General features: G+C 39.7%; 1 protein-coding gene and 1 pseudogene across 1 annotated transcript; both read right to left on the bottom strand.

Annotated features, from left to right (window-relative positions):
- Positions 1–251: 251 nt before the first annotated feature.
- LOC123335287 lies at positions 252–1,118 on the bottom strand (annotated as a pseudogene).
- Positions 1,119–11,786: 10,668 nt separating this feature from the next.
- On the bottom strand, positions 11,787–12,752 carry LOC102398383 (olfactory receptor 7A17-like). Its single transcript, XM_006039596.4, has one exon. The coding sequence runs from the start codon at positions 12,750–12,752 to the stop codon at positions 11,787–11,789; it is 966 nt and encodes a 321-aa protein (XP_006039658.4).
- Positions 12,753–14,233: the final 1,481 nt, after the last annotated feature.

Here is a 14,233-nt window from a genome sequence, read left to right as displayed (position 1 = left end):
TAATTATAAGAGAGATATTTATATGTTGTTATGCACCATAACAGAACATAACAGGGAAGCCTGGTGTGCTGCAGACCAAGGGGTTTCAAAGTGTGTGTCACAACTTAGACACTGAACAGCAACAAGAGGGGGGCAGGGTTCACTGAGGCATGCCAGTGTGTATGCTTGTAATAACAGAAACAGCAAAACAGGAGTTAAAGCCAGAGAAACAGATCCAGAATTATAAAAATTAACCCTTCCAGGTTACAGGGTTACAGAAGGAGCAAATTTTAGATGAAGGGGTTCAACATGGGTGTGACCACAGTGTGCATCACAGAGGCTATTGCACTTGAATGTGAGCTATGGGTAGCAGCAGAGCCAAGGTACAATCCTAGGCTCATACAATAAAACAAGGAGAAAACTGAGAGGTGAGATGCACAGGTAGAAAATCCTTTATACTGCCCCTGAGCAGGAAACTATTTTAGAGTAAGTGTAAAGGATCCCAGCAAAAGGATCACTACCCAGTAGGAAAATTGCAAGATAGATCATCATGTTATTAAGAAAATATCAGAACTGGCAAGTTGTATCACCTGATAGAGTTCACAGAAAAAGTGGGGAATTTCCAAATCTGGACAGAAGGACAATTGCAACACCATTAATCTGTGTAACAAGGAATACATGGCACTCACTACCCAGGGTACCAGACACAGTAGTCCACAGAGCCGAGGGCTCATGATGACTGTGTAGTGCAGGGGGTGGCAGATGGCCACAAACCACTCACAGGCCATCACAGTCATCAGGAAGTCATCTAATGTTGCAAAAAGTATGTAAAAATACATCTGGGTGATGCAGCCTTCATAGGTTATGGCTTTTCTCTCAGTCTGAATATTCATCAGCATCTTTGGGATTGTGGTAGAGGTGAGACAGATGTCTACAAAAGACAGGTTGGAGACGAAGAAGTACATGGTGGTGTGGAATTGAGGGTCTGAGCATAGGGCCAGGATGAAGACCAGGTTTCCAAACACAGTTATCAGGTACATGGAGAGGAAAATCCCAAATATGAGGGGCTGCAGTTCTGGTGCCTCTGAGAATCTGAGAAGAAGAAATTTAAAATTTTGTGCGTTGTTCCCTGGTTCCATGTGCTGGAGTTGACTACCAGGAGAAAGGAAAATAACATAATTACTTTTCACACATATGGGCATAATTCACATATCTGAACTACTTCAATGTCTATTGTGTCATCAAGAAACTGATTTTACTATTTTATGTATAGATAAGTTCTCTTTGAGAGTATGTGTACTAAACCACTTCAGTTGTGTCTGACTTTGTGCAAAGACCCCATGCAATGCAGCCTATGAGGTTGCTCTGTCAATGGTATTCTCCAGGCAAAAATACTGGAGTGGGTTGCCATGCCCTCCTGCAGGGGATCTTCCTGACCCAGGGATCAAACCCCAGTCTCTTAAGTCTCCTGCAGGTTCTTTACCACCAGCATCACCTGCTATACCTCCAATTTATCTGTAACTAGGGATTTTTGTCCCATTCTCAGCATATTTACAAAAAGGTCATATATTCTACACAGCTTTAATGCAAAATTCTTTCATGCATTTGAGAAATACATATTGAGTGCCAACAATATCCAGGCAATAAGTAGAGATGATGAAAAACAAATCTCCCACAATTCAAGGATGTTGAGAGATAATGAGCAAATAAAGTATTATATAATATGTTAGGTGAAGACAGATGCTATGAAAAAAACAAAGCCAGTTATGAAGGAGAGAGTTGTAGGAGGTGTTATTTTGTACTGAGTGTTCAGGTAAGGTAAGCAAACAAGAAGATATTTGAGCATTAGACTTCAAGAAAGAGAGGGAAGAATCTAGTACTGTATCAGGAGAAGGGTGTGCCTGCAGAGGGAACGGCCACTGCAAAGGATTAGAGGAAGATGCTGGTTCCACATGTTCAAACCCAAAAAGGAAGCCAGTGGGTAAGAGAATAAGAAAGAGGGGGAATTATTAGAAATGGTGTCAGGCATGCTGAGGAGCAAGGTGGCCTCCCTGCTACAGCTGAACCTTCAGTCCACAGAGACTCCCTCCTTACATATTCTCCATTTTCTTGCAAAAATATCATGTGAATTAAAGTAGATGACATCCTTAGTAGTATACCATCTTTGACTGAATTCTTGCCTCTCTATTATAAGTCCTCTTATTATATAAGCCCAAGTGCCTCTGCTTGAAGAATTGTTCTCAATCCACAAGGTGTGAATTAACAAGAACTAACAAGAACTCCTGGGCTGTGTAACTCCATGAATTTCTCACCTATAATGAGCATCCTTAGGCCATGAGTTCTGACATCTCAAGTTGGTCAAATCAGATTATCTTTCCTGTATAGAATGTATAAATGGTACTAGAAATTCCAGTTCATGAACTTCTAATGGACCAATAAATTTGGGGTTCTTTTTCTACATGGCCACTTTCTTCTTTATATTTGAAAAATATTAAGAGTATGAGAAAGAGAGAGGGGAAAAAAAATAGAGAGGAAAGTTAAATGGACCAATGAAGATTAGGGGAGAAAATTTCCAATAGCCCAAATGTATCCTGAGACAATACAGTGAAGAAAAGCTTCCTTGGCTTGGCAACATTCCAAATCCAGTGACATCTCCTTGATGCCCGGGAAAAATAATAAAGCGAAAATTTTCTTTTCCAAGGACAAAAACGGTTATATCTTTATGATGTGAAAGAACTTGCAGATTGAATATCCTAAAAGAAAAATAAGCAAAAGGAATAAAGTAACAATTCAAAGCAGGAAACACAAAACACAACAAAAGTTGGAAATGTTTTATATGAAGCAGCAGAAGATTTCTTTTTTCCTTGAGGCTTATCCTTATTTGTCTACTCCTGCTGGTAAATATGGGCTTCCCTAATGGCTCAGCAGGTAAAGAATCTGCTTGCAATGTAGGAGACACAGGAGATGCAGGTTCAATCTCTGAGTCAGGAACATCCCCTGGAGGAGGAAATGGGAACCCACTCCAATATTCTTGCCTGAAACGTCCATTGGACAGAGGAGTCTGGTGGACTGTAGTCCAAAGGGTTGCAAAGAGCTGAACATGACTGAATGACTAAGCATATACATGCACATTAATAAATACAATTCATAGACTTACTGCCTAATTTTACTGAAAACATTTTATGTCTATCATTTCTTTTTTCTAATTTAACTTCCATTAACACCATTTAATTGTCAGCATCAACACTTGCATTTCCGAGTGCAATGTTCAGTTTATTTTTAGACAATAAATAAATATACACTAAGATAAGGAAAACCAGCAAACAACCACAGTGACCTCTGGGCTATGCTACAGTGGTCTTCAGGTGACCTCAGGTACAGGTTCCTGGCTTCCGTCCTCTTTCACCCTCTCCTAAAGTGTCTGTTCAGCTCTTGGACTCACCTGCCTGCAGAATCTGAGAGCAAGCTTTCTGCGTAGAAGGAAAATGACTGACGATGCAGAACAAACTTTTGTCCACGAACAAGACAACAGGAAGAATTCTAGCCAGATACAGAGCTGCAAAAGCAAGGATCACATCCTAGTCAAACAGCTATGGCACAGGCTGAGGGACGGCAGGAGAGCAGGTATTTACATCTTCCTGTTGCTGCTGCTGCTGTTAAGTCGCTTCAGTCCTGTCCAACTCTGTGTGACCCCATAGACGGCAGCCCACCAGGCTCCGCCGTCCCTGGGATTCTCCAAGCAAGAACACTGGAGTGGGTTGCCATTTCCTTCTCCAATGCATGAAAGTGAAAAGGGAAAGTGAAGTCATTCAGTCGTGTCCGACCCTTAGCGACCCCATGGACTGCAGCCTACCAGGCACCTCCATCCACGGGATTTTCCAGGCAGGAGTACTGGAGTGGGTTGCCATTGCCTTTATGTCAGCTCATTAAACATGTTTTCCTACTGTGACTCCAATCTATAAGTACAGGACTTCCTTTGGAGACACTGGTCTGGGCAGAATGGATTTTTTTTTTCTTTTTCCTGCTGATTCTCTGTTCACAGAAGACTGCTTTATAAGTTAGGTGAATTCAGTTTTTACTGCTCCTTCTCTAGTAATTCTCCTGCTTCCAAAGCACTTTAAGCCTCCTAGCACCTCATCACATCCTTGAGTTCAAATTTTCTCAAAAGTATATTATTGAAGATTTTTCTTAAATAGGTCACATGTGTCTTCAAATCTTTGATTTGTGGTGGGGACACAATCACCAAAGTTTCTGGAAATAACTATCCCTCTCTTCAAAAAGGTGGATAACTTTTCTCCTTTAGTATAAAATCTTGGGTATTATATTCCCTGGATTCATGATGGTTTTTCCAAGCCATTTGAGAGTTTTCTACTTACATCACAAGTTCAGAGCTGTCATTTAGTCCTCAATATAAAATATTTGCAATTATAAAAGAGATACTGAGCTGAAACTCCAGTACTTTGGCCACCTCATGCAAAGAGTTGACTCATTGGAAAAGAGTCTGATGCTGGGAGGGATTGGGGGCAGGAGGAGAAGAGGACGACAGAGGATGAGATGGCTGGATGGCATCACTGACTCGATGAACATGAGTCTGAGTGATCTCTGGGAATTGATGATGGACAGGGAAGCCTGGTGTGCTGCAATTCATGGGGTCACAAAGAGTCGGACATGACTGAGCGACTGAACTGAACTGAACTGAACTGAGCTATTATTATGCCCCATAAACTAGATTATCAGATTATGTGTATGCATGTCTTAGTCGCTCAATCATTCTGATTCTTTGTGACCCCATGGACTGTGGCCTGCCAGGCTCCCCTGTCCATGGGATTTCCCAGGTAAGAATACTTGAGCAGCCATTCCCTTTGCAGGGGGTCATCCTGACCCAGCGATTGAACCCAGGACTCCTGCTTGCAGGCAGATTTTTTTCCCATCTGAGCCACCAGTTAAACCCTTGCATATTATAGAGATTGTCAAATTTAATTTAAAACCAGTGTATTCTATGAAATAGTGCTTTTATGAGCATCATTTTTCATTGTCAAATAGGACTCAGTGGGATTTAATGTTTTACTCAAAAGTATAAACCAAGTAAGGGATGGAGTCTGATTGGAATCCCTCAGTTCTGGAACTCTGGGGCAGTGATTCAATCTGAGACTATTTAGTTCTTGGAATTACTTTACAGTATCTGAAAGGATGCTGCTAATGTTCTATAAACCACATAACATTAGCAGCATTAGTTGGAGAAGACTCTTGAGAGTCCCTTGGACTGCAAGGAGGTCCAACCCGTCCATCCTAAAAGAAGTCAGTCCTGAATATTCATTGGGAGGACTGATGCTGAAGCTGAAACTCCAATACTTTGGCCACTTTATGTGATGAACTGACTTCTTGGAAAAGATGCTGATGATGAGAAATATTGAAGGCAGGAGGAAAAGGAAACAACAGAGGATAAGATGGTTGGATGGCATCACCGACTTGATGGACATGAGTTTGACCAAGCTCCAGGATATGATGAGGGACACGGAAGCCTGGCGTGCTGCAGTCCATGAGTTGCAAAGTGTTGGACACGACTGAGCAACAGAACTGAACTGAACAGCACCCAATATAAACAATTATCCTGTTCCAAATCAATAGTAAGATGGTGAGAATCCCTTTTCTAGATCAAAATATTTCTAAATTCATTGTACATACAAATCACCAAGGTTTTTAGTTCAATGCAAACTCTGATTCACCAGGTCTCTTGTCAACCCAGGGACCCTGTTTCTGACAAGCTCCCAGGTGTTGTTGATGCTGCAGGTCCAGGTCTGTGAATCATGCTTTGGTAGCAAGAAAGTGGTTCTGTGTTGAAGTCAGGTATACACAGTTTTGGGCTTCCCTGGTGGCTCAGACCGTAAAGAATCTGCCTCCAAAGCTGGAGACTTGGGTTCTATCCCTGGGTCAGGAAGATCCCCTGCAGGAGGACATGGCAACCCACTCCAGTATTCTTGCCTGGATAATTTCATGGACAGAGGAGATTGGTGGGCTACAGTTCATGGGGTCACAAAGAATCGGACATGACTAAGTCACTAACACTTTCACTTTTACTATTCAGTTTAATCTTCTTCACCAAAAATCTTTTATATATATAATTTTGAAAATATTTTTCACATGCTTTATAGGTGATTACACAGAATGTATCATTTTAAACACAGCAACCAATCCTTTTCCCTAATGAGAATAGGATGTTTTCCCAAGAACACCAAAATCCAAACTTCAGTGAATAGATACAGGGCATGAAAGTGAAATATTTTGCTTAGTAATACAAAGTGTAGTTTAAATTTTCTACCTATTGAATTTTTCCCCTGACTCAAAGGTCATGTTAAGTGAATGTATTCAGATGTGTTCTTCTGTGTAAACTCCACTTGGAAATCTGTAGTTGACTAACACTTGCCAGTAACTAGGGTAAGTGCTGTGGACATTGGTAAGTAAGAGAACAGGATCCTAAAGAGAAGAAAAAATCTGAATAACCACCTCTAAAGCAAACTATAGGTTAAAGTCTCCATTGTCAAGACCAATTAAGGAAATAATTTACATAAGCAAATAAGGCAATAATTAAGGAATGGTGTGTGCAAAATTAAAACTATAGTCAGTTTTCCTCTGATATTAAATTACATAAAATACCTTGGCTAGTAAGTGTAGCTTTTTTCCTCACTGTGGTTCTATTACTTATAACAATTCTTTCAATAACACAAGAGAAAAAAGTATTTGGGATGATATATATCATTTGAGAAGAAATAATTCTTAAGAAATCCATGTTATCCATGAAAAAAATGGGGATTGTAAATATTGTGAATCAAGTTTGGGAAGATTTTTGAGAAATTTAAAATTTGACAAAGGGGAAAATTGCTTATAAATCAGACAGAGAAAAAACTTATAAATGTGAGTTGCTTCACTGCTATGAAGAATTTGAATCAAAGAAATGAAAATTTCAGGGAATAGAGGGAGTGAGCAATTTCTACTTCTACACTCTGATCAAAAATATCAAATTCTGGCTCAAATACTTTGCATCCTGCAAAAGTGGGAACTTCTTTGATGCTATGACTGTTAGTCCTTTTATACCTGCCATTCCAAATAATATTTTCAGAGCCTTCTTTATGTCTTTGTACCTTAGACTGCAGATCTGAAGGGCTTTGACATGGGTGTGAACACAGTGAACATCATTGAGGTAAATGCACTCGGCTCTGAACAGAAGGGTTTGTGGAGCAGCAAGGCTGAGGTACCAGAGAAGGCAATGGCACCCCACTCCAGTACTCTTGCCTGGAAAATCCATGCACGGAGGAGCCTGGTAGGCTGCAGTCCACGCGGTCACTAAGAGTCAGATACAACTGAGCGACTTCACTTTCACTTTTCACTTTCATGCATTGGAAAAGGAAATGGCAACCCACTCCAGTGTTCTTGCCTGGAGAATCCCAGGGATGGGGGAGCCTGGTGGGCTGCCGTCTATGGGGTCACACAGAGTTGGACACGACTGAAGTGACTTAGCATGTCTGAGGTACAAGGAAAGCTCATACAATAAAGCAAGGACAGAACTGAGAGGTGAAAGGCCCAGGTGAAAAGCACTTTATACTTCTCCCAAGTTGATGGCATTACACGTATAGAGGAAACTTTCTTAGAATATGGATAAAGGATCCCAGGCAAGAGATCACCACTCAGGAATATTACAGTTTCAAAATACATCACCATGTCACTAAGAAAGGTGTCACAACTGGCAAGTTGGACATCCTGTTTGATTTCACAGGAAAAGTGGAGGATTTTCAAAGTTGTACAGAAGGACAGTTGTGACCCTATTCATCTTTGTAGCCAGGAATACAGGACACTCATGAATCGAACACCAGAACCAGCAGTCCACAGAGCAGAAGGTTCGGGGTTATAGAATAGTGCAGGGCTTGATGGATGGCCATGAAGTGGTCATAGGCCTTTGTGGTCAGGAAAATGTTGTCCAAATCTACAAAGAGTGGGTGAATGTATAGTTATAGGTTATGATTTTGCCTTCTTTGGGATGGTGGTTAAGGTGAAACATATCTAAAAAGAACAAAGTAGAGAAGAATAATTACATGGGTGTGTGGTAGTAGGAGTCAGAGACGGTGGCCAGGATGATGGGCAGTTTTTGTCCTTTAATTTATTTGGCTGCACAGGGTCATAGTTGTGGTGTATGAGATCTTCACTGCAACATGTGAGATTTTTAGTTGTGACCTGTGGGATCTAGTTTCCCAATCAGGAATCTAACCTTGAGCCCCTGCATTGGGAGTGTGGAGTCTTAGCCACTGGACCATCAGGGAACTCTCAGGATAAGCAGGTTTTCAAACACAGTGATCAGGTGCATGGACAGGAAACTCTCAAACATGAGGGACTGCAGTTTTGATTCCTCTGATATTCAAGAAGAAGAAATTGTGAATTTGGGTATCATTTCCTGGTGCCATGTAGTCCTTACCAATGTTTGTTGATTTTTGTCTCTTTAACAATAGGCATTCTGACCAGTGGGAAATGTATCTCACTTGGTTTTGAATTCCAGTTCTCTGAAGATGTCAAAGCTCTTTTCATGAGCCTGTTGACCATCTGTATGTATTCCTTGGGGAAAAAAAAGTCTATTGAAGGTCCTTTACCTGTCTTTAATTTGGTTGTTTATGTTTTTAATTAAGTTGGCTGAATTCTTTTTTGAATAACAGTCCCTTATCAGATGTATAATGTGCAAATACCTTTTTCCACAAGTAGGTTTCCTTTTAGATTTGTGGCTGGTTTCCTTCACTGCAGAGCTTTTCTATTTGACATAGTTCTGTTTATTTTTACTTTTATATTTCTTGCCTGGGGAAATACAGCCCCCCCTCATATATTTCTAAAACTGAAGTTAAGGTGTTACTGCCTATGTTTTATTTTATGATTTTTTTATGATCATATGATCATAATGATTTTTTATTTTATGTTTTATGTATTTTATTTATTTTTATATATTTTATTTATTTTATGTATTTATTTTTTATTTTATTTTATGATTTATGAAGTTAAGGTGTTGCTGCCTATGTTTTATTTTATGTTTCAGACCTCACATTTAAGTCTTTAGCCTACGTTGAGTTTATCTTTGTATGTAATGTGATAGAGTGGTTCAGTTGCATTCTTTTCCCTGAAGTTGTCCAGTTCCAAAAATATTCTTCTTCATTTTGTGATTGTTACCAATGAAGTAGCTACAGTTATTTTTAATGCTTTTTCCTTTAAGCATTGTACTCTAATTGTTAACAACCTTGTCTGAGATACAGTTTCAATTTTCTGATTCTATCTATCACCTTATTCAGTCTTTGGGTACTTTTTTTTTTTCATTTTAAATAGAAGAGAGCATTTCAATATTGCTTATGAAATAGTTCTGAGTGTTGAACTCCAACAGCTTTTCTGTATCTGTGAGATAACCTTTCTTTCTCTCATATCAGAAGGATAACTTTTCTGGATATTTTGGTTGACAGTTTTTATATAACAATATTATAAGTAAGATATTTCATTGACCTGATGAGAAATTTGCTCATAGCCTAATGATGGTACCTTTGTAGGTTACTCTTCTTTTTTCTGGCTGCCTATAACATTCTTTCTTTGCCATCATCTTTGCTGGGGGAATCCTGAAAATGGTGGGCTTTCTTGCCCCTTCCAGGGTGACCAAGGTTGAGGGCTACACCATCTGTACTACCTGGCTCTCTGTGGCTCTAGATGTTGCTGCATCCAGGAGGCCAGGGTCACGTGTACCACCTCCACTGATGCTACCAGTTCCCTCTGGGGCAATGGGCTCAATTGCCTCAGCTGTGCAGCTGAGACCAGGATCACTGCCTCTGTTGTTCTCCCAGTTCCATCTCCTCTAGGTGAAAAATCCATTCACCTTCAGATGTACAACAGTGTGTATCTCGTGTGCCCTGACATGTTGGGTAGAACAACTTTGATTAGTTATGGATGTTTTACTAGTTGTAGATTGAAGAGGTGAGACACAGGGAGCGTCTTCTGCCACCATGATGCTGACATCACCAATGATAAACTATGTTTCCTACAAGTTGCAAGATTAAAATGCATACATAAGTGGAGTAGACTATCATATATTAGTGAAGACAGAATTGCCACATGGCTGCATATAACCTCCTGGATGAGCTTTTGTAGAGCTGTAATGTATAAAATTACAAGTGCATGTAGACTTATGAGGAGCCCAGAAGAGATCAAAACAATTCAATATTAAATCTCACTTCATAATAAAGGCATTACATTCAAACATTTACTATTAGGGTGAGTAGTTATGCAGCAATAACTGAGTAAAATATAAAATTGTACAGAATTGAGGGTGATTATAATAATTTTATCATTCTATGAATTTATTCTGATATTTAAAGATAGCATTCAACATTCCTGCCTTTCAATTTTATTACAGAAAATGGTGTTAAAAAGCACTCCATTGCAGTTTCCTCCCTGTTAAGCAGTAGATTGGTAGATGTGTTTGGTTGCATAAATTGTGACCTGATTCACATGACTGGATAGGCGGTCAAGTTCTCTAGTGAGTCACCTTTGATCGTGAGATACACATACATATACATATATAAAGAGTTGACTCTTGAGTAATGCAGGGGTTGGGGCAATGACACCCTGTGCAGTTGAAAATCTGCCTATAACATTGCAATCAATGCTCCTTATCCACAGTTCCATACTCTATGATTCAATCAACCCTCTTATAAAATTATATAAATTGCATTAGATTTCACTTGTACTTTTTTTATATGAGTAATTCATCTCATGACTATTCTTTCAGGAAAACAAGGCAAAAATTACTTGGGATGATATATGTTATTTAAGAAGAAATTCTTTCTCATGTTACTCCATAAAAAATGAGAATGTCCAAATATTTCATACCCAAAGTTTGGAGAATTTTGAAATAGAAAAAAACAAAACTTTTTTTTTTTTTTTTTTTTTTTTTTTAATTTTATTTTATTTTTAAACTTTACATAACTGTATTAGATTTGCCAAATATCAAAAAATTTAAAAATGCCTATATAATAGACTGAGGAGAAAGCTTAATAAAGTGAGTCACTGGATTTGTATAGAGAGCTTGAATTAAAATAAAATGGATATTCCAAGAAACAAAGAGGAGTGAATTTTATTACAAATGGACAAAGAATCACAACTTCTGGTTGCAGGACTATTTTCTGTGAAATCAAGGGCAGTTCATCACCCCCAGGGCAATTGACTGCTTTGTGACTGCCATCCCATTGAATCTCTTCAGAGTTCTTTTTATGTCATTCTTGCTCAAAAAGCAGATAAAGGGGTTCAGCATGGGTGTGGTTGTGATGAACAAATAAATGATGCAGAAAAAAAGTGATAAACTTTTGTTTCATATTTGACTGTCTAATGAAATTGTGCAAATGGCTTCGGTTGCCAAGTTGGTACTTTTTTCCCAGAGAAATAGTACAACTAATGATTTTTCTTTTAGTAAACTGAAAAATAAATTGTTCAATATAAAACATTTCACTTCAGAAGAAATTATTCCCAAGGAATGCATGAAGAGTCATGAGGTAAATGGGAATTTCCATACATTCCACTTAAGTTTGCAAATCAATTTGTGGCAGTAGCAAAATGACAAAGGAAAAAAGATAGCAAATAGCATAAAGGTTAGTCAAGAGAGCTAGTTAACTTGTATAAAGAAGTTGAAATGAAATAAATGGACATATCAGGCAGTAAATTGAAGGAGGAAGTGCTCTTTTCACAATCTGATCAGAAAATCACAATTTTAGCCTCTAAGGCATTGCATCTTGCAAAAATCAACACTTCTTCTGCCTCAACACAATTGGTTCTAATATAGTTGCCATTCTAAAGAATTTCCTCAGAGCCCTCTTTATGTCTTTATTCCTCAGACTGTAGATGAAGGGGTTCAGCATGGGTGTGACCACAGTGTACATCACCGAGGCTGTTACACTTGAATGTGAATTGTGAGTAACAGCAGGGGTAAAGTACACTCCTAAGATTGTACAATAAAATAAGGAGACAACCGAGAGGTGAGATGCACAGGTGGAAAATGCTTTATACTTCCCCTGAGCTGATGAGATTCTATGTATGGAGGAAACTATCCTAGAGTATGAGTAACATGTCCCAGCAAATGGACCACCACCCAACAACCCAACTGCAAAGTACATCATGGTTTTATTTAGAAAGGTGCCAGAACAGGCAAGTTGGATCACCTCTTTGAATTCACAGAAGAAGTGGGGGATTTCCAAGACTGTACAGAAAGACAGGCGCAGGGCCAGTAAAGTTTGTAACAAGGAATTCAGGGCACCTATCATCCAGGACACCAGAACCAGCAGTGCACACAGCCAGGCGTTCATGATGACTGTGTAGTACAGTGGGTGACAGATAGCAACATACCAGTCATAGGACATGACGGTCAGGAGGAAGTCATCCAACTGTACAAATAGTAGGAAAAAATATATCTGAGTGAAGCAGTCTTCATAGGAAAGGACTTTGTTTTGTGTTTTTATATTCACCAGCATTTTGGGGATGGTGGTGGAGATGAAACAGATGTCCACAAAGGACAGGTTGGAGAGGAAGAAGTACTTGGGGGTGTGGAGGTGGGAGCCTGAGATGACGGCCAGGATGATGAGCAGATTTCCAACCACAGTGATCAGGTACAAGGAGAGGAAAAGCCCAAATAGGAGGGGCTGCAGTGCTGGTTCCTCTGAAAATCCCAGAAGAATAAATTCTGAAATTTGTGTTTTGTTGCCTGGTGCCATATTTTGGTGGTCATTATTAGGAAACAAAAAAAGAACATGATTAATTTTTGCATGTGTGGGCATTAACATAGTGAAAAGCTGTAAATTACACATTTCTATAGTATTCAAGGTATCTTCTATGACATCTGTGATTAGAAATTCATGTTTCACACTCAGGCTTTTGGCCAACAGATCATGTATTACCTAGTTTAAATGCAAAATTCTTCCACACATTTGAGGAATTTATTTTGAATACTGACTGTCTTCTGGGGTGAATGTATAGGATGCTAAGAACAAAGCTTCCTACAGTCCAATAGTGAGTAAAAATATAAGTTAACAAATACAAAAACACATTGCCATGTCTTATAGTGAAAGATGCTGTGCAAAAAAAAATCACTCTATAAAATAGAGTAAATGGAAAAACAAAGCAGGTATAAGACAGGGGCTTCTCTCATAGCTCAGTTGGTAAAGATTCAGCCTGCGATGCAGGAGACTTGGGTTTGATCCCTGGGTCAGGAAGATCCCCTGGAGAAGGAAATGGCAACCCTCTCCAGTATTCTTGCCTGGAGAATCCCATGGACAGAGGAGCCTGGCAGGTCCTCTGGGGTCACAAGATCATGGGGTCACAAGAGTCAGACACTACTTAGCTACTTTGACTTATAAGATAGAGTGGAGGTGTTATGATTTACTGGGAGTTCAGGGAGACCTCAAACAAGGAGAAATTTGAACAGAGACCTGATGGAAGGCAAAGCGAGACATTATGTTATCTGGGAGAGGAGAGTGCCCTGTTGGGGAAAGAGTCAGTGCGAAGTCACTGAGGGTGGGACTTGCTTCAAATAGTCAAGGCTCAAAGGAAGCCAAAGTGTCCAGGGGAATGAGCAAGGGGAGTAATGGAGATGACGTCAAAGGATGCTGATGACCTCCCTGCTGCTGCCAAAACTGCAAGGCACAAAGAGTCCCTCATTCACATGTTCTTCCTTTCATATTTTTATTTTGTTTTAAAATTTAAAATGATTCCTTTGAATAGAAACAGATCCTTATTTTCATCTTCTGGGTAACACTTTTGTGTCTGTCTTTTACAGGTCACATTTTGGAGTGGATAAACTTAAGTACCACTGCCCAGAGAACTGCTCATTCCCCACAGCACACTCTCACACAAATAGAGCACCTAATTACTTACTGCGCTTATTACTCCCTGTGTGTCCATGCTAAGTTGCTTCAGTCCTGTCTGACTCTTTGTGACTCTATGGACCGTAGCCCAAGGCTCCACTGCCCGTGGGATTTCCCAGGCAAGAATACTGGAGTGGGTTGCCATTTCCTTCTCCAAGGGATCTTCCTAATTCAGGGATTGAACCCGAGGCTCCTGCATTGCAGGCAGATTCTTTACCATTGAGCCACCAGGGAAGCCCCATCACTCCCTAGTTCTCAACTCCAGCCACAATGTTTAGGAAAGGAATAATACAAAGCAAGTTGTCAACATCAAAACATCTTTACCCTAGAGA

The sequence above is a fragment of the Bubalus bubalis genome, chromosome 9 (genome assembly GCF_019923935.1).
Source record: "Bubalus bubalis isolate 160015118507 breed Murrah chromosome 9, NDDB_SH_1, whole genome shotgun sequence".
NCBI classification, from domain to species: domain Eukaryota; kingdom Metazoa; phylum Chordata; class Mammalia; order Artiodactyla; family Bovidae; genus Bubalus; species Bubalus bubalis.
Note: the sequence above shows the minus strand (reverse complement) of the source record. Positions and strands in the feature narration are given on the sequence as shown.

Coding starts and splice junctions, on each gene's coding strand:
- LOC102398383 (XM_006039596.4), bottom strand. CDS start 12,752: ATGGCACCAGGCAACAAAACACAAATTTCAGAATTTATTCTTCTGGGA.